General features: G+C 42.1%; 1 protein-coding gene across 1 annotated transcript in view; it reads left to right on the forward strand.

The window, feature by feature from the left end:
* The window catches only part of LOC114607442 (collagen alpha-6(VI) chain-like), a 71383-nt gene that overhangs the window by 33201 nt on the left and 20171 nt on the right, over positions 1–18011 (forward strand). The window contains exons 9-23 of the mRNA XM_077916351.1: positions 224–573; positions 1270–1348; positions 3897–4042; positions 4596–4688; positions 5581–5634; positions 5715–5786; positions 5894–5920; positions 7986–8030; positions 8111–8164; positions 9594–9656; positions 10171–10236; positions 11331–11384; positions 12508–12543; positions 15986–16048; positions 17710–17772. Coding sequence (XP_077772477.1) covers positions 224–573; positions 1270–1348; positions 3897–4042; positions 4596–4688; positions 5581–5634; positions 5715–5786; positions 5894–5920; positions 7986–8030; positions 8111–8164; positions 9594–9656; positions 10171–10236; positions 11331–11384; positions 12508–12543; positions 15986–16048; positions 17710–17772 — 1265 coding nt within the window. The remainder of the gene's footprint in view (positions 1–223; positions 574–1269; positions 1349–3896; positions 4043–4595; positions 4689–5580; positions 5635–5714; positions 5787–5893; positions 5921–7985; positions 8031–8110; positions 8165–9593; positions 9657–10170; positions 10237–11330; positions 11385–12507; positions 12544–15985; positions 16049–17709; positions 17773–18011) is intronic.

An 18011-nucleotide genomic window follows, 5' to 3' on the forward strand; every position in this document is an offset into this window, starting at 1 on the left:
AACTGCTGGTGTTAAAGACTGATCAAAAAATCTTAAGGCAGATGTTTATCTAGAATATCACCTGAGATACCTAGAAGTAACCAATCTCAAAGGATAAATGGTTCAAGTTTGTTAGAATACAGTTCTGCACTGCTCTTTCTGTACCTATCTTCTTCCAGGGTTTACTTTTAAAATTAATTTGTGATTTTTTATTTTTTTTAATCATTGTGTTTCCCTAAAACAGTATGTTTTATGGATGTCGTTATTGGATTCGACATCTCATCTCAGAAAGCAGGAGACCATATTTTCCATGAGCAGCACCTTCTGGAGACTTATCTCCCTGATATTTTAAAAGACTTTACATCTTATGGGGCTGTGAGTTGCAACAAAGGAACAAAAACACAGTTCAGTGTGGCAAATCTAATAGAAAATACAGACACACCTTTTCTGCGGACACTCCAAGTTGACCATGAAAAAATCCTAGAGGATCTCCGGAAAGTTAGACTGAACGGCCCATCATATCTCAATGTCGAATTCCTAGACAGCCTTTGGAATGTATTTGAAAATGTATCTGGTAATCACATGCGAAGCCAGGTAAGTTATTCTCATGCTCAACAGATGGTACTTAAATACTGTGTAAGCGGTATTTTTTATCGCATACCTGCCAGCTAACCCTTCGGAATAATCCAAATCTCCATCACTGTATCTGCTTTGTAGTCACCTGTCAGTCTTAACTAAGAAGGAACAAATTTTCAGCTTCTCTTAGATTCTCCTTTTCCCTGTCTTAAATTCAGTTAATCACATTTCTGCACCACTTCCAAAAAAAATAATTCAAAAGATCTGGATGAAAGTTTGTCATTTAGAGCACATTCTCCTAACAATATTTTTGGATGCAGTTCTTCCTAAAATAATTTTGGGAATCATTTCCCCCTAATGAATGTTGGTATCTTATTTTCACTAATATATGCATTTTTATCTACGTGGCATATATACATTTTGTACATATTTTGATTGAGGAACCAAATCACAAAATCCAGAAAAGTGCAGATTTCAAAAGACAGCTGCCATTTGGATTATGTATTTAAATGCACACTGAATGAAATTTCTCTTCCATCCCTAGTTTTACTTCATCTAAAAAGATTTCCATTCCCCAGATGTGCGGTTATTCTTTCAGTCTAGCTAGCCATTAGACTATTTGATGAATGAAGTTGTACCATACTTCCATATATCTTGTTGCTCTTGGGGTATATGCAGTTGCTGTTTCAGTCTTTCCTTTCTAATACTTTTTAGGTTTTGCTTGTTTTCTCCGATGGCTTGGATGCTGACAAAGAAGTACTTAAAAAGAAATCGGAAGAACTTCGAAAAAAGGGTACGTTACATAAAATCAGAATATAATTGTTTTAGCGCAGATAAGTTATAGTTATAACAATAAGGTGTTATGCAAGGTGACATATGTAAGGCACTAGAGCCAGTGTGGTGTAGTGGTTAAGAACGGTAGTCTCGTAATCTGGGGAACCGGGTTCGCGTCTCCGCTCCTCCACATGCAGCGGCTGGGTGACCTTGGGCCAGTCACACTTCTCTGAAGTCTCTCAGCCCCACTCACCTCACAGAGTGTTTGAGACTCCTTAAAGGGAGTGAAAGGAGGGATATCAAATCCAAACTCTTCTTCTTCTTCTTCACTAAGAACATACGAAGAGCCTGTTGGATGAGGTCAATGGTCCATCTAGTCTAGCATACTCTTTCACTAGTCACCTGTGGGAAGTGCACCAGCAGGACTCGCTCGGGAAGTCTGCTGTCCTGGCACTAACCAAACTCAACCCCACATAGCTTCAGCAAGATTTCTGTGTCATGTGCCTTCAGTTCATCCCCAGAGTAGCAGAACTGTTCAGATCAAAAGGCTGGAGGGAGGAATTCCTTGACATTCAAGGGACAGAAAATTGAGACTCTTCAGGGTACTATATGACCTAGTGGTATATACAAAATTTGTTGCATTAATCTATAATAACATTCTTATTCCTGCCCTGTGGAACGCCCTCCCACCAGATGTCAAAGAGAAAAATAACTACCAAACTTTTAGAAGACATCTGAAGGCAGCCCTGTTTAGGGAAGCTTTTAATGTTTAATAGGTTATTGTATATTAGTGTGTTGTTGGAAGTCGCCCAGAGTGGCTGGGGAAACCCAGCCAGATGGGTGGGGTATAAATTATCATCATCATCATCATTATTATTATTATTATTATTATTATTATTATTATTATTATTCAGTGTCAGGGGCTGGTCTGAATCGGAAGATTGGGGGGTGCAATCACAGGAAGATCAGATCCTAACATAAGAGGAGGGGGAATATTCGCCTCCCCTTGCTTCCAGCATCTCCAGAAGCAGGGAGACACAGAAGCTGCACAGTTGAGAAAGGAGCTGCCCAGCTATGATATAGTAGCTAAGCAATCAGAAGGGAGGGAGTAGCTGGGCAATACATCAATCAAGAGTGGGGGGAATCCCTTCCCCCAAACTCGAGGTCTAAGCGTGTCAGAGAACAAAGGAGACGCAGGGGGAGAGGAACTTCCATTTGGCACACTCCTTGCTGCTGAAATCGCAAGGAGGAGTCAGAGTAGGCAGCTAATATCCTTGCGGAGAATTGCCTGTTTGTGCTCATAACAGAATGCTGTAATAAAAAGACTATAAATCTACCAAATGCTCATTAATTCTTATTGGTGAGCCACCCGAAGGGAGAGGGGAACTCCCGTACATGACATTCAGGATGTGCACAGCATATCTCGAGCATGGGTTCAGCATTGGACTACTCTGGTTCAGTGTTGCAGTTATGTATCTCTGCAATATACAACTAGCACTGTAGCCCATGTGTTTGTAGCCTTAAGGCTGGATTACTGCAATGTGCTCGATGTGGGGCTGCCTTTGCGCATGGTTCAGAAGCTCCAACTGGTCCAACATGTGACACCACAGTCTGCCCATATACCTTATATCCCAGCTTGATCACTGAGCTCATCTGCTGGAGTGTTGCTGGTTGGAAAGCCTCATTTGACAAAAAGAAAGTAAGCCTTAGGGCAGAGGTCGGTAAGGTTTACCTTGCCTGGGCCAGTTCACTCCAGCGGAGATCCCTCTGTGGGCCAGATCGCGCCCGCGGCCTCAGTTTCTGGCATGTGCAGACATGATTTCCAGTGCCACGAAAGTGAGTCCCCATGCCGCACCACTTTAGAGCAGCATGTGAGGACTCACTGAGTAGGTGGCTTGGTTTGGGGGCAGCTCGTGGGGCGGTTAAATGACTGTGTGTCGCTTGTGACCCATGGGCCTTAGGCTGCCAACCCCTGCCTTAGGGCCAGCAGCCCAGTATTGTGTGCCTTCTTATTTAACTTTTAAATACCTGCTGAAAACTTTTCTATTCCGTCAGGCAATTAAGAATGCATCTTTCCATTATAGGTGATTTCCAATTTTAACATTTTTATATGTTTTTAGTGTATGGTTTCATATATAATTGTTAGAAACCGCTCTGATATTGTTTATGATTAGAGTCGTGCCTTGGTTTTTGAACAGCTTAGTTCTCAAACATTTTGGCTCCCAAACGCCGCAAACCCAGAAGTGACTGTTCCGGCTTGCAAACTATTTTTGGAAGCCAAACGTCCGACGGGGCTTCCGCGGCTTACAGTTGGCTGTAGGAGCTTCCTGCAGCCAATCAGAAGCTGGGCTTTGGTTTCCAAATGTTTTGGAAGTCGAACTGACTTCCGGAACAGATTCCGTTCGATTTCTAAGGTACAACTGTCGTTGTATATAATTATAGTTACCATATCATACATAGCATGCGAGTTAACCTTTCAGGATAAGGAATTGAAAAATAAGAGGTCAAATAATAGTCTGGGAAATAGATACGTGTAACATATTTTTAACAACCAATGTTTCAAATAGGACTGGATGGAATAATAACAGTTGCTCTGGAAGGAGTTACCAATTTTGCAGATCTTCTGGATATTGAATTTGGAAAGGGATTTGGATATAACAAGCAATTAAGTATGGGTACGCAAAATATTGCCAGCAGGCTGTTTGCCTTTGTGGTAAGTTTGTAAGACATTTAAAGGCTTAAGGGTCCATTCCTTTATGCTCCTCATACCAGAAAATAAACAGGGATGTGGGCAGCGCTGAGCCTCTTGGGCTTGCCGATCAGAAGGTGGGCAGTTCAAATCCATGCTGCAGGGTGAGCTCCCGTTGCTCTGTCCCAGCTCCTGCCAATCTGGCAGTTCAAAAGCATGCCAGTGCAAGTAAAATATAGGTACCTCTGTGGCGGGAAGGTAAACAGTGTTTCAGTGCACTCTGGTTTCCGTCATGGTGTTCCGTTGCCCTGGAAGTGGTTTAGTCCTGCTGGCCACATGACCCAGAAAGCTGTCTGAGGACAAACGCCGGCTCCCTTGGCCTAAAGCAAGATGAGCGCCGCACCTCCATAGTCGCCTTTGACTGGACTTAACCATCCAGGGGTCCTTTACCTTTTACCTTTGACCAGAAAATAAGTGATTGGTATGGGGTGCAGTGATTTCAATTCTCATCACATTTAAAGCTACAGGAATACTCTAAGAATATATGTTTCATCTGTGACAATTTCCTCTTTTTAAGACACAAATTGCTGAGAGAACATGCTGCTGCAAATTCTGTACGTGTATGCCAGAGGAAGGGCCCCGTGGACCAAAAGGGAAAATTGGAACACAGGTATGGATGCTTTTGCATAATTTAATTTACTACAACCATCTGTGTATGTTGACTCCTTTCCACATGCAGTATCTTTCATGTGGAAGCCTTTACCAGTTTCCTAATTTGAACATTCAAGGAGTTCATATGCCACTGATAAAATAACTTACATTTTAAATCTAATATTTAGCTTGTAGAAACTTGCCGAACGCTCATCAAGGAAAACAGAAATGCTTGGATTTTATTGTTTATTAATTCTGCAAGTTAATATTTGATATTTCAAACTACAGTCGTACCTTGGATCTCGAACGCCTTGGCTCCCGAACAAATGGGCTCCTGAATGATTGAAATCCGGAAGTGAATGTTCCGGTTTTTGAATGTTCTTTTGGAAGCTGAATGTCTGATGGGGCTTCCATGGCTTCTGATTCGCTGCAGGAGCTTCCTGCAGCCAATCAGAAGCCACACTTTGGTTTCCCAACGTTTCAGAACGGACTTCTGGAATGGATTCCGTTTGACTTCCAAGGAATAGGAAATGAAGGCAGCCTTCCATGCAGTGGTAATGTTTTAGTGAATAATAATAATAATAGTAATAATAATAATAATTTATTATTTATACCCCACCCATCTGACTGGGTCTCCCCAACCACTCTGGACAGCTTCCAACCAAATATCAAAAACAATACAACGCTTTGTACATCCCAGATAAACACTTGTAATGAACAAGGTCCCTTCAATTTTAGAAAAAGTAAGAGTCTCCAACTTGCATGCAAATATTCTACACTCTAGAATACTGAAGTTGCATTTATCAGACTGCACCTTTTCCTAAATATTGAGCCACTGTTCAAGAAACCACTTCATCTGAATGCTCCCCAAATTTCAGTATTGACCTTCTTTATTAAAATTTTATTTTCAGGGATCTACTGGTTTGTCCGGCCATCACGGATATACAGGAGAGGATGGCGAGCCAGTAAGTTATATCAATGTTGAAATAATTTTTCAGTTCATAGTAGGGTCCTTGTTTCCACTGACATCATCTTTCTCTTTTAGGGTTCCAGAGGATTCCCTGGGCCAGAGGGACCCCAAGGCTATAGGGGAGACCCAGGCAGTCAAGGAATGAAGGTAGGAATACACTTAAGCAATTAAAGTAATAATCAAAAGACGGATTTTGTAATGTTTTGTTTTGTCATTTAATGAACACCTGTTTTGTTTTGTTTTTAATATTTCAGGGGCTACAAGGCCGAACTGGAAGAAAGGTGCAGTAAGAAAATGTTGTCTGTGCTGACTTATGTCTGCAAAAACATTGGGATTGTTTGGTGAATGTGAAAGATTTATAAACCTATTCCTGGAATTATAATGATAATGATGATGACGACAACAATGGATGAGCTACATATTACAGTGGTACCTCGCAAGACGAAATTAATTCGTTCCGCAAGTTTTTTCTTCTTGCGAGTTTTTCGTCTTGCGAAGCACGGTTTCCCATAGGAATGCATTGAAAATCAAACAATGTGTTCCTATGGAAACCGACTTCAGACCAGGTCCGGGGACAGTCTGTCCCCTGACCTCTTCTGAAGGCGGGGGGGACAAGGGCTTTTCTTCCCACCCCCAGCATTTTAAAAAACCCCGGACAGCGGAGGACTTCTTAAAATAGGGAAATTCGTTTTGCGAAGCGCCTCCAAAACGGAAAACCCTTTCGTCTAGCAGGTTTTCCGTCTTGCGAGGCGTTCGTCTTGCGGGGCACCACTGTACATGAAATGAGTGTTAAAAAGCACCATTATTATTATTTTTTAATGAGGAACAGCCTCAAGAAACACAAATTTTGAGTTAGGGTGTGACAACATAGAGTCCCCGTCAACTGCATTTTCTTCTCAAAATCCCTGCATATGCTTTCCTCCACGTAGGGTTCCAGATGCACACTTACTATCATAGATATAAATATGAAAGCTACAGGGGAAAGGGAGAGGGGAATTTGAATACAAAAATGGCTAGTGTGGAAAGGACTGAGCCCCTTCTCCTCCATACCATTATTCCTCTGAAAAATATGACCTTGCCAAGATGCATGGTGTAGTTCCACGTGGAGTTCCACCCATGCCACTTGAGGTGATTTGTCTAAGATTGTTTTGAATGAAAGAGGAACTGGAACCCACTCACTTGTTAGATATTGAATATCAGAAACGATTTTGCCTTCTCATAGGCAAAGGTAGGTTCCCAATCAGTGAGGCATTAGTGTTGGGAAGTCTTCAGCCTGGGGACTTCAACTGGTCCACCAGGCCCTCTCTGGCCAGCCCACCAGGCCTTTCCCAACATGTCACAGCCACAGTTGGCCATTGGCCATCACACCCCAATCACCAGCCCCTGCTCTGCACCGTTTCCCCTTCTGTTAGCTCTTCAACCCAAGAGTAAGTAGCAAATTATGGGCTATGAATCTAGGATTCACATCTATAGTAATGGCATAGGAAGATCCGATTCAAAAGCTTCTGGTCTCTGTTTTGTATAAGGTTGCCAGAAGTGAGTTATTTCCCTCCCCTAAATGGAAGGTTTTTTTATGTCTAGTGCTTATCAAAACAGAATTTCTACTGTTATGGGCAAAGTAAACTAATGTAAACAACTGGCTCAGTTGCATATTTTATATTTCTTAGTTCTGGGCTGAGGTTAGGTCTTTAGAAAAGGTGGGATAGGGTGTGAAACTAGAGGCAGGTAACTTTGCAGATTTTGGAGTGGATCATAGAGAGACACTGGGTCAAGGAGGGGGGCCCTAAAAATTGTTAGAATTCCTGCTCCATGTTTGCAGTCATGGGATTGTTGCCTATCACATGATGGTGTATGTTTTGACTCCACAAAGTAGGAAGTGACGGAGACAGGATGTTTGTGTTACTGTGTTCCGTGAAGTGGGACTATTGTCCTTTGTTCTTTCTCTTAGCTGTCTGATGCTAGAGAGAGAGGGAGCCATGTTGCAGTGCTCCGTGTGTGTTTATATGTAAATAAAGTAGATTAGCCAAAATGCAGAGTTGCTGAGGTCTGCATATCCCTAAGTGTGCTGATGTCTGTTGGCATCGGTCGCTGTGATGTTCGGGCAGAATAAAGCTTTTGAAGCTCCCGAACGAAAGACCAGGAGGGAGGGAACATGCCAATCGGGCCTGTGTCTCTGCCAGGGTCCTACTCAAGTGTAGGACGAGCTCCTGACACTATTCATAAAAATCCTTATTAGGCTTTGGTCAGGTGCTGGAGTTGACGAATATTCTACATTTCTTGGACTGTTTATGCAGGCTGATTCTTCTGAGTAGCAGTGTAACTCATTGCCTGGTTTTGTTCTCTTAGGGAGAGAAAGGGGATGGTGGAATTGATGGAACTGAGGGAGGAGAGGTAAGTTATTTTCCACCCCCTTGTGTCACAGTCTTTTTTTTAACTCTGGAAATAATTTAATTTTCAAAATCTTCTTCAAGGGATCACATGGACTCCCAGGACACAAAGGAGAAAAGGGGGATGCAGGCCTGCAGGTATATTTTCAAATTCTATCATTGCTTCCAAGTTTGACATTGAGCAGAGTTGGTAAGCCAGTGTACTGTTTAAGTGAGGAACTTTTATATAATTCTCAAAGGAAAGGAATAGGTTTAGTACGCACAGACTAGTAAAAAGTTTAGGATAGCTGGGCTTCCTAAGATACAGTGGTACCTCAGGTTACAGACGCTTCAAGTTACAGACTCCGCTAACCCAGAAATAGTACCTCAGGTTAAGAACTTTACTGCAGGATGAGAAATTTACTTCAGAAATCGTGCAGTGGCAGCGGGAGGTCCCATTAGCTAAAGTGGTGCTTCAGGTTAAGAATAGTTTCAGGTTAAGAACGGACCTCCAGAACGAATTAAGTTCTTAACCCGACGTACTACTGTATTGGAAAAAATGCCTATGTCTCATGCATGTGAAGATTGCAATTTCATCCATAAAATGTTGGCACTAAATTTTGACAGGGACACATTGTAGACACTGTGAGCTTTGCATTTTGCTTGGTGGGCTTCCCAGTTTCTGCATATGATAATCTGGGGAAAATATATATGTCTTTCCTTTTCGGGGGAAGTTTTCTGAACTGCCTGTATTGAATGGCATCTCCCATCTGGAAAGCTACTGTACTTTTTGTGACCTTGTAAATATTACAAAATCTATCAGGTGCCCCAAGCTACCTATCTCTCGCCAAACCGAGCCATTCCACACCAGTTTGATGGCACCTGAGGGCACCAAAACCACAAATGACATTTACAACAAAACAACAACAAAGAAAAATGCATTCCACATGGTTTAAAATGGCTTAATTGAGAACTGGGTATAATTGTATTAGTTAGCATGTCCCAGCCACCACTGAACATCATGGCATCCCATAGATAAGAATCAGTCAGCCAAATGTCACCTGAAATAAATGGCTTTGATAGTCCCAACAAAAGGCTGAAATAGAAGAATCTCTGACCTCCACCAGAAGACCATTCCACAGTCTTGAGGGACACTTCAGGGAATGCCCAGCTCCTTACCTTTGATATCTATTTCATGTAATGAATGCATATAGAGCAGGGTGTTACTGGTGGAACAAAGAGATATGGAGGCTCATGCATGAAGGCCTTTAACGGTAAACATCAGCCTCCTGAATTGGGTCCTGAACTGGAAGCTAGCAAGCAGCCAGTGCAGCTGTTGCAAAAGAAGTTGGTTGTGCCCTCACTTCCCAATATTCACTAGCAGTAGCATTTTGTTCCACCTGCAGATTCCGGGTCATATTTCAGTGCAGCCGTATATCAAGCACATTAGAAAAGTCAATTGTGAAGGTTACAAAGGGCAGCCTCACCGTACAGGAAAGGGTAGCAAGGTCCCAACTCTCTCGGTTTTGAAACAGCCACAAATCAAAACCATCTGGGAGGTTTTCACAGAATTATTTTCCATCTCCAGGGCAGCCCAGGACCAAGTGGACTTCCTGGTGGTGAAGGTGAGAAAGGCTTCCAGGGAGATCATGTAAGTATTCTCCGCACTCCATGAACATACTACTGCACCATACATTTGGTTGCAGTTTCTGACTGTATTTATAATTCACTAAAATATATATCAACAGCCTCTCTTAGGGCTCGCCCAGTCTTGCATTTGTCCTCTGCCTAGAAACAAAGGGTCCAAGCAGTTTTCTGCTTGTCCCATGTTTTCCAGGCATGGGTCCAACTTGCCCTTGATCCGCTGCTTTCTTCTGGAAAATCCGCTCTTTAGCGATAAATTGGAACAAATGTCAATCCAGGGGGGAAAAACACCTGATTGACATTTGCTCCAATTCAGCAGTAATATGAAAGGGCGCTACAATATTCTTGTTATATATAAAGAAAATGCATGCTTCTCAAGTAATTAAAAACCTTAAGGGTGGGTATATCTCAGATCTTGATTACACAATGAATGGCAACTTTTGTGTTACTCTGTGTATTATTCAACACTTTGGTTTTATCTTCATGAAGGTAAACCTCAGCTTATTTATTTATTTATTTAGGGAGATTCTGGAGCGGATAATGATGTAGAAGGAGCGAAAGGTTACAAAGGTTCGCAAGGGAGCAGGGTAACTATTGATAATTATAGCTTTGCTTATATCTCTTTTGTTTTTGAACACTTGAAAGTTCAGTCCTTACTATAAGGTATTGAAGAATAAATAAAGATGACTACAAGCAAAATGGATAAATTGATTTGATGAATAATTTGATGCATTAATCACAGCTTTAGATAAGAACTTTCAATTCATTTAATTGAAAGGATTTAATTTGTAGCATCACTGTTTCTCTTCTGCTACTGTTCACCTTCCGCCAAAAGCTATTGTGTTTGTCTCACTACCCACCATGGCAATATTACATAACTTACATAATTAATTGAGTAAATTACAAAAATTGTGTTGTGATTATATTATTCTACCCCGTTAATTCAGATGCAAAGGAAGTGAAATGGGGGCAGGAAACAATCAGTTACTTCTCATTTGTGTATTGAATACAATAGAAACCACAAATGGATTGATTTCTGTACTGGACATGGGACAAATAAGCAAAAAATCAGCAATTACTGCTCCCGTTTCTGTTTTCATCGGAATTCTCTGACAACCCTAGTGGTAAATAATAAAAAATTATTTTTTGTGCCCCAGCCACTCTGTGTGGTTTCCAACAGAATATACAAAAATACAACAAAACGCCACACATTAGAAGCTTCCCGGTAATCTTCATATATATCAATTGTTCAACTATTGGTACAAGAACCAGCACAGAAAGGGGGCTTGTGGGGGTGAGTTGAGAAATCGAGAAACAAAGATAGATGGATTAAATTACATGCAATCAGCTGGAGATGTTTTTATCAAGTAGCAAGCTTGTCACTTGACCCATTTGGACCATTAAGGGAATAAGAGTTGCTATTGTTCCATCAGTGACCATTTGATAGTAGCACTGCAGTCATCCTGCAACAATTGACTCTTGGTCTTCCCTATTTATGCTTTTTATTCCTACTACTTCAGGCACGTATACGAACATAACGTTTCCCCACCAAGGTCAACTGTGTGCCTGCTATTTCTGTGTCTGTCCCAACAGAACTGCAAAGTGTGAAAAGCTGAAAGATTTAAGAGCCACAATAATTGCTGCAGAAACCGTGATGTAAAGTTAAATTCTCTATCCACAGGGAGAAAAAGGATCACAAGGTTTTACGGGCGAGAATGGATCTCCAGGAAACAGTGTAAGGACTAATGTAGCTCACCTGGGTTTTCTTAGTAAATAAAAGATTAAGCAAATTCCAAACTAGACCACATCTTTGGTATCCGAAACAATGCAGAACTTACTTTGCGGTCCCTGTTTGTGAAATGTCACATAAATCCTGTCTGATCATTTATAACAAGCCAACCTCAAAAGTGTGGTTTGCCATAGCAGCTGAAAAGGCTTTTTAAACTTAGAGTTTATAAAAATAATAATAATAAATGAATGCAGAATGCCTGACTTGGGGGAGGGAATGGCCTCCTTGGCTCTTTCTCAAAGCCCATACAAGGTGAGGCAGAGAGGAGATGTAGGCCTAGGACCCTCGTACCTACAGGACCTCCTCTCCTGGTATGTCCCACGGAGGACCTTACGGTCTTCAAATAAAAACATCTTGGAGATCCCGGGCCACAGGGAGGTTAAGCTGGCCTCAACCAGAGCCAGGGCCTTTTTGGCCGTGGCCCCGATCTGGTGGAAAGCTCTGTCACAAGAGACTAGGGCCCTGTGGGACTTGACATCTTTCCGCAGGGCCTGCAAGACGGAGCTGTTCCACCAGGCCTTTGGCCAAGGCACAGCCTGACCCCCTCTCTCCTTCTGTAATCCTCATAGAACTCTAGCCCAATGGTTGCCATTAATTTGATTCTGAATTGATTTTACAATATATTTTAATTAATTGACTGTGTGATTTTATGTACACTGTGCTATTTTTCTTGCTTGTTAGCCGCTCTGAGCCCGGGTTTGGCCAGGAAGGGCAGGATATAAATAAAAAATTATTATTATTATTATTATTATTATTATTATTATTATTATTATTAGGCCACAGCTATTGCAATGAGAAGAAATGTTACCAAAAAGGGGGGATGGGAAGAGAACTGTATGAGGAAGTAGAGGAGAAATGGGGAGGAATGGGGAAGAAGGATGGTGGTCTTGCAAAGATGGAAGAAGGGGTGGTGGAGGGAAGAAAAGGATGTTGATGGTGCCATGCCTATGCTGGTTGGTGGAACAGGCCAAAGGCTCCATGAGCTACTCACTCATCAAAAAACAGGCCTGTGAATGTTTGTAGCATCAAGTTAGGACCTTTAAAGTAACAAATATTCCTTTTGTCACAGGGACCAGAGGGACGAAGCGGACTTCCAGGCCCACCGGTATGTCTTCCTTAATTTTACCAGTTTCAGTAAGTATGCGTTGAGACATAACCACAGGAACTCCTGACTGCCCAGGACAGTAAGGAGAAAGTTGTTGGAGACAGAAGAGTAGATTGGTGGGAGATGGAGCTACCTGGCATTTTCATGCCACCCCAATCATGTCTGAAAGTGTAGAAATTAGGAATTGGGGGGTGGGGGTGGGATTATATTTGGTTCACATTAGAAGGCAAACCAGCCAGTGTGGTGTAGTGGTTAAGAGTGGTAGTCTCATAATCTGGGGAACCGGGTTCGCATCTCCGTTCCTCCACATGCAGCTGCTGGGTGGCCTTGGGCCAGTCACACTTCTTTGAAGTCTCTCAGCCCCACTCACCTCACAGAGTGTTTGTTGTGGGGGAGGAAGGGAGAGGAGAATGTTAGCCGCTTTGAGACTCCTTAAAGGGAGTGAAAGGCGGGATATCAAATCCAAACTCTTCTTCTTCTTCTTCCCTAATTTGCACTTGGGAACCGAAACACAGCCATCTTATGAAAATCAGGTCCTCCCTTAAAAAGGGCACGTATTGCGGTGAGACCTGGACAACCGACACCCTGTGTTGTGGGTGGGTACAATTGGTCAGCCACAACATCCGATTGGTAGGTCCCTCGAAGCTGGGTGCAATCTGGCCATTGGGACGCAGTCCAAACGGTTCGAGGGACCTATTTACGCCCATGCAAGTGACCCAGAGCTTCCTCTTTTGGCGCGTGCATTCGGAACACCCGCCCACCTCTCCCTACTTTTAGGGCTTTGCGCTTGACCTTGCTGTGCTGTCGTGTGCCGTCTGTCATTGGGACAGGGGCACGGCAGGAATTTTCCCCACTTGACTGATTGGCTGTTGCCATTTGGGTTTCTCCTGCTGCGTAGCAAATCATCACAACTTGTAAGGTTGCGGATAGGCTCTGGTTCAGGTGATAGGGATGGGAGAACGCTCTCGCCATCCCTATGTGAAGGGTATTCCGTTAAAGGAATCCAGGGACTCGATGGTTTGGTCAACCCCTGTGAAGGGGTTGTGCCTGTGCCTGTGCCTGAGTCCAAGGGGACATTTGGGTGGCGGAGTTAGCCCGTTCCCAGCTTTCCGCTTATCCAGGTGTTCACCCTTGGCTGACCTATGCTGGAACCCTGGGTCAGCGCTACCTGCATGGCAGGGAGCTAGTCGAACCAGAGCCTATGCAACCAGTCACTTTCTGTAATCAATAAAGTTGTGGCCTAAATTCTGCCAAAAACCAAAACCAAAATTTGAATCATGTGTGAATTTATTTGGGGGGGGGAGGTTTCTGGGTCTGAACACGCAATTAGCAATTCTCTGAATTTTGCAATGCAGTTGTGCAGCCAAGTAATGTTCACCAAAAATGCATATTTTAATGAAAAGAAACGTACAGAAATACATTATATTAGGGGAAAGTGCTTTGCAAAAATTTGCATGTTGGACAACATTGCACACGCAACAGTGTATATTAGGAGACAACCACACTAAAATGTTGCTGAATTTTCATGTTGACTTTAAATATATATATATATATGCAGATTGATATGGAAATGTGGGGCACAAGACTGGAAAAGTAAGAAACCAAGAGAAATTGAAATTGACAGTTACGTCCAACCCTAGATGGGCTCAGAGTTGGCTGGAGGAGGAAGAGTCTAATGAAGGAAGTGTGAGTGTCTGCCTTCTGGACAGAGTCAGAGAGAAGAAATTCAAAGGACGTTTGTCCAAACAAAACAAGAGAAACTTCTTAATCTCTCTTCTGCATTTTTCACTGGTTGTAAGAAGCCTAATCTTCTCCCTCCTGGTTAGCAGGCAGCATGATGAGGTGTTGGGGAGAATAACGGACAAATTGGACATTTACTAGATATTTAGCGTGCAGCTGCAAGTCAAGACTTTTTCTTCTCACTTAATCACAGGCTTGTAATTAAGTGATCAAGGATGATCCTTGTACAAAAGGCAGCAGACAGGGCTCCAGCCACATTTGGAATGGAAATCTTCCCTGCACGCCGCCCCCCAGCAACGTATCTACATATCTAGCAAACATCTAGTCTCTTGGAAGCCTTATCTCCATCTTGTGGGAATGTTCAGGGTGGCAGGAGAGGATATATTGTTTATTAATATCCTTCCTAACTTGCGCCAGCAAGTTCCTTTACCTAGCAGAGTTTACATTCCCCTTTACACAGCAGAAAACTAGTTGCAAACTCATGTGAGTTTCTCAAGACAATACGCAATTCAATCTGGCTTATTCAGATTGAAATATGTGCTAATATTTTCCTGGTAAGACCCTCTTGTTGGGACGTGGGTGGCACTGTGGGTTAAACCACAGAGCCTAGGACTTGCTGATCAGAAGGTCGGCAGTTCGAATCCCCGCAACGGGGTGAGCTCCCATTGCTCGGTCCCTGCTCCTGCCAACCTAGCAGTTCGAAAGCACATCAAAGTGCAAGTAGATAAATAGGTACCACTCCAGCGGGAAGGGAAACGGCGTTTCCGTGTGCTGCTCTGGTTCGCCAGAAGTGGCTTAGTCATGCTGGCCACATGACCCGGAAGCTGTACGCCGGCTCCCTCAGCCAATAAAGCGAGATGAGCGCCGCAACCCCAGAGTCGGTCACGACTGGACCTAATGGTGAAGGGTCCCTTTACCTTTACCTTAAGACCCCCTTGAATCCCTCCTAAAAAAATAAAGACACCACGGTCTTATTCATAAGTAACAAAAAGAATGTTTACTCATGATCAGGCAGTGTGATCTCTGCAGGCAGGCTTTAGGCTTGAAGTTTCAAACATATGCAAACAGGTTTACCCCATAAGGGAGATTTACCTAGTGACTGCAGGCTAGCAGTCCAGCAGTTCACAGGACGAAAGGGAGATGGAAAAGAGAGAGAGTGGCAGCATGCCTTGGCCTTTTACCAGGTCTGGAAAGGTCACGCCCACCCACTAGTCACATGCAAGGAAGGATGCTCCAGGCCAGGAGGAACAGGAAGTTTCGACTGGCTGGACCAAACATTCCCCTGCATGTCTACTCTAGGAAAACAAGGAATGTGTACTTGACTGCTCCCAGTGGATTACATCCCACATATCTAGCCCTTCCTTCTGCATGTTTTTCATGAACACAAATAGGTGGAAAGCATGCACTGGATAGAAACATGGAAGGCACAGACTCTCCACTTTTGCTAATATTAAGGCCTCTGAACATGCCAATGAGCCAATGTGCACACACAAGATGGAGGAAAGCAAGGCTCTGTGGGGCCCTGTTAAAATCCCCCACATGAGATTTGCATCCAACATTATTAAATCTAAATGACATTACTGTGTAGCATGAAACATTGTCGTGGTGTTTTTAAGTTATAGAAACTAAGATGGGGAGGAAGTAAGATCGTTATCATACTCACTGGGGAAAACCAAAGCCAACAAGAATGTTCTTCTTTCAGGGGACAAAAGGAAACCGTGGCCCCAGAGGTCTGGAAGGAAAACAAGGCTTTGAAGGTCAACAGGTGGGTATTAGCACTATTCAATGTATGTGTGTGTTGAGGGAAAGGGTGTAAATAAATGGAAAGTCACATAGTTTGAATGCAGATGATCCCAGGTTCAGTCGTTCCCATTAAATAGATCAGGTAGCTGATCTATTTAAGTTGCTGTGGGTGACATTTGAGGTATATCAGTTTGCACTCTACTTTCTCTGTCTGTGTGTAAAAAAAATTGTGTCTGCAATTGTCAGGGATTCTGCTTGTCTCATAAATCAACAGTATATTAAACACACACACAGAATAACATTGCACAAAGCTCACTGAATAAGTGCCCGGCTAAAAACACAGGTGTGTAGAACATGATATAGAGAAACCTTGAGAATTTGGCGTGAGAGCTTTTAAAAGGGAAAGTGGTACCAGTGTGTACTGCTCTTAAGATATCCGCTCTTTAATTATCCTGCCTTTCCTCACCAAGGCGCTGAGAGCAGCAAGCACTTAATCAAATATTTAAAATGTCTAAGCACGTTCAAAATCTTCTTTAAAAAGAGTGTCCCCATGCCAAATCACTTTAAAACTTGGGCCAGAGAAAACTTAAGGAACATCATCTATGTGTGTACAGGGATAAGTGTATTTGGAAAGACTTAACTTTGAAATAAATGTGATTGTGTGCCCATCTGCCTGGACTGTGTCAAAAACAACATAGATTCTGGATCTAGCATGGTGTTATATATATATATATATATATATATATATATATATATATATATATATATATGAGAAATACAAATCTGTCTGCTTATGCTTATTGCAAAAAAGCCTTCCCAGCCTGGCTTCCCACATGTTTCCCAGTTTTCAAATTCATATAAGTTTCTTTCTTTCTTTTCCAAATTTTTAAATTGATTTTCACGTTTATCACAGAGAAAAAAGAAAAACATTACAAAACACAGAACAGAGATAAAAGACAGAGAAAAAGAATTATTACTTCAAATCCCTAATTTCATTACATTGATAACTGACTTCCTCAAGTCCCCTCTAACTGAATTTCATTATATCACCTGTTTAACAGTCCTCCAAATTCATATTTCTAATAATATTAACTCCTTTCATTTACTAACCTCTTCTCCTTTATTAATGTTCTAATCCTTAATATTCACAAGCACATATCCTTATTCTACCCCTAAGCCTATTAATATCTTCCAAGAATTTTCTATTTATCTTATATTACAATATTTAGCTAAATATTCTTTAAATTTCTTCCAGTCCTCTTGTATCTCCTCTTCCTTCTGGTCGTGGATTCTTCCAGTCAGGTCAGCCAGCAAACAAAAGGTCCAACATCTTCATCTGCCATTTTTCTATTGTTGGTATCTCTTGCGATTTCCAGTTTTTGGCTAATAAAAGTCTTGCCGCTGTAGTGGCATACAAAAACAGCCTAACATCTTTTTGGGGCAATTCCAATCCTGTTATTCCAAGTAGAAAGGCTTCTGGTTTCTTAAATGAATGTATTTTCCAACATTTTTTCCAACTCATTATAAATCTTTTCCCAGAAGTCTTTCACCTTAGGACTCGTCCACCACATACGATGAAAACAAATTCTTTTATGTTTCTGTTTAGTAGCATAAAGTTAATAAGCTTTCAGGTATGCATTTGGGTGAATTTACCAGACTTCTTAGATGTAATTTGTTTTCCAGGGGACAAGTGGAATTCCTGGTGTGAAAGGAGAGAAAGGACATTCGGGAAACAAAGGTCTTCCGGTAAAATTCATATTTCAACGAGATTCATCTTTCTTAATAGAGTGCTTTTCAAGCATTCTGAAGCGAGACCCGATTGTGATTTCGAAAACTCAGCCGTTCGGGATGCACTTATAAACAAACTCTTCCTTTAGAGGATAGCCTTTTTTCTCTACAAACAAAAAGAATATTACATCAGTAGTTAACACTGAATAAATTTTGCATTGTATTTTTCACTATTCATGTTGATATCTCTTTATATA

The sequence above is a fragment of the Podarcis muralis genome, chromosome 12, assembly GCF_964188315.1.
Source record: "Podarcis muralis chromosome 12, rPodMur119.hap1.1, whole genome shotgun sequence".
Classification (NCBI taxonomy): Eukaryota; Metazoa; Chordata; class Lepidosauria; order Squamata; family Lacertidae; genus Podarcis; species Podarcis muralis.